Source organism: Suricata suricatta, chromosome 8 (genome assembly GCF_006229205.1).
Source record: "Suricata suricatta isolate VVHF042 chromosome 8, meerkat_22Aug2017_6uvM2_HiC, whole genome shotgun sequence".
Lineage (NCBI taxonomy): Eukaryota > Metazoa > Chordata > Mammalia > Carnivora > Herpestidae > Suricata > Suricata suricatta.
The window spans coordinates 80,688,458-80,690,446 of NC_043707.1; the positions used below are offsets into that span (position 1 = coordinate 80,688,458).

The 1,989-nt window shown below is 47.7% G+C and overlaps 1 protein-coding gene across 1 annotated transcript in view; it reads right to left on the reverse strand.

Moving 5' to 3' along the window:
- Nucleotides 1-1,101, reverse strand: part of ACADM (acyl-CoA dehydrogenase medium chain) — a 30,901-nt gene extending 29,800 nt beyond the window's left edge. Inside the window, exon 1 of the mRNA XM_029947656.1 lies at nt 772-1,101. Within this exon, the coding sequence (XP_029803516.1) occupies nt 772-801 (30 nt within the window). The 5' untranslated portion in view covers nt 802-1,101. The remainder of the gene's footprint in view (nt 1-771) is intronic.
- Nucleotides 1,102-1,989: the final 888 nt, after the last annotated feature.

Genomic DNA, 1,989 nt, shown 5'->3' on the forward strand with positions numbered 1-1,989 from the left:
GAAACCGGGTCTTCTTTTTCTGGCGTCAGAGTTAAAAATCATTTTTTAAATGCCCAGATTTCTGCCTTCAGAGTCCATTAACTTGAATAGCAATAACAAATATTGTGCAGCAATCCATTAGAATTATTATAAATTCTAAAGCTACTTTTTATGGCCAAGAACATAACTTTCTTAACTCAATTATTAAATACACTAAATATCCCAAGAAGCAGTTGCTCCACTTTCCTTTTCCCTCATAACTTTGCAAGCACTCAAGATACGAGTATATGAAATCTGCACTTTCTAGCATGTATCAATTGCATGATGACATGTACTTTATGATTTTTCTTGGGCTAGAGACAGAATGCCCGTAGAGAGTTTTTTTTAAATATACTGCAAAGCAGACACAGGTTCACTTTGAGGAAAGGGTGAGATTACTGGGGGAACTATCTGGAGAATTCCCAGGCCAGAGGGAAAATGAAGGACGTTCCGAAAAGTGACTGCCCTACATAGGAGCCAGCGAACTGCCAACAGGATATAGCAAAATTGGAAACCTGGACTGGACAATCAGAAGAGAGGGTGAGCATGAAAGCAAGGCGAGGCTCCGGACTTAATCCCGCAGCCAACGAGGAGGTCTGAAGGACCAAGGCGCCCCGAGATAGGCTCCTTCCTCATGACAGCTTCCTATCTTTCCGGGGCAGCACCTCTTTTCGTCCCATACTCCCGCCCCCCAACCCCTTCCAGGCACCACAACCACCACTCCCAACCCCACCAAGCCTTGCTCTCTCTCACCCCACAGCATCGCCTAAACATCGCAGCCATGTTGATTCCTGGTCCAGCTGCTCGGCTTCTAACTCACTGCGCAACTCCGGACCTCTAAGTACAGGGCGAGATCCGTTTGGCCCCGCCCACACCCTGGTCCCGTTCACCGGGGTGGCTGTGGGTGAGGAGCCGGTAGTCCAAAAAGGGAAAGGAAAAGGAGAACGGGGTAAGGGGTGCGTGCTCGCTCCGAGCCAGTGCCTAGGACCTTGGATGCGTGGAGAAGTGTCTAACGACCTCCTGGGGCCGCGTGTCTAGGGGTGGTCCCGGAAAAGGCTTTGCTTTCCCGGGCCCAGAGAGTTCCTACGGCGTTACCGCTATCGGGGGCGGGGCGGGGACGGAAGCGGAGAAGGATCTTGGAGTTGGGCTCAGCGGCGGCGCGGGCTGGAGGGTGGGCCGGCGCCAAAGGAGGAGGAGCGAGCGGAGCTAGGGACTAGTCGGGAATCTGGGTGAAAGGGAGCGAGGGCAGGGTGTGCAGTCTCCAGCCAATGCCTGGGAGAAGAATAATCTGGCCTTCAGCTTTGACCCTCGTCCTAGTAACTTATCAAACCAATATTTGCTGCCTAAGTGTTCAAAGTATACTTTACTCTCGGACGCTGGACCGATGCCAGTGTTATTCTGTGTTTCAAAGTGTTTCAAAAAACTAACGGTAAACCACATAGTAAATTCGACCTTTCTGAATATTCCCGGTGTTATTTATTGCGACCCACGTGTGTGGATGTGGACAGTGTCCTTGGAATAAATTGAGCCTATCTAAAGCTCCTGGCTCAGCGGATGAATGTTGGAAGTAAATGTGTGTCTGAAGAATTGTATTTAAAGTCACCTTCTCCTCCTGTTACCCTGAGTTAGTAGCTGTGTTGTTAAACAGATCAGTTCGGGAGAAATAAAGCTGTCCTAGTTTGAATAGATTTTTGTGTAAACTAGTAACGTAATTGCAAGGCAGGAGTGTAAATGTTTCCCATAATCCCCAGGACTTTTCAGTTTTATTTTTACCATCCTAGTTTAGGGCCTCATCACTCACCCCTAAATCTTGTTCATTTGTGTAATGGTCTTTCTTTGCCTGGTAAAGTAGGGCCATAATCTCATTCTAATTTAGCTTTTCAATTCCTATATCCTGTTATTGTAGTCCTCCACAAGAAACTTCTATTTTGTCCTCTGGGCATCTGTAATGTTTTATTGAGACTGGGCATA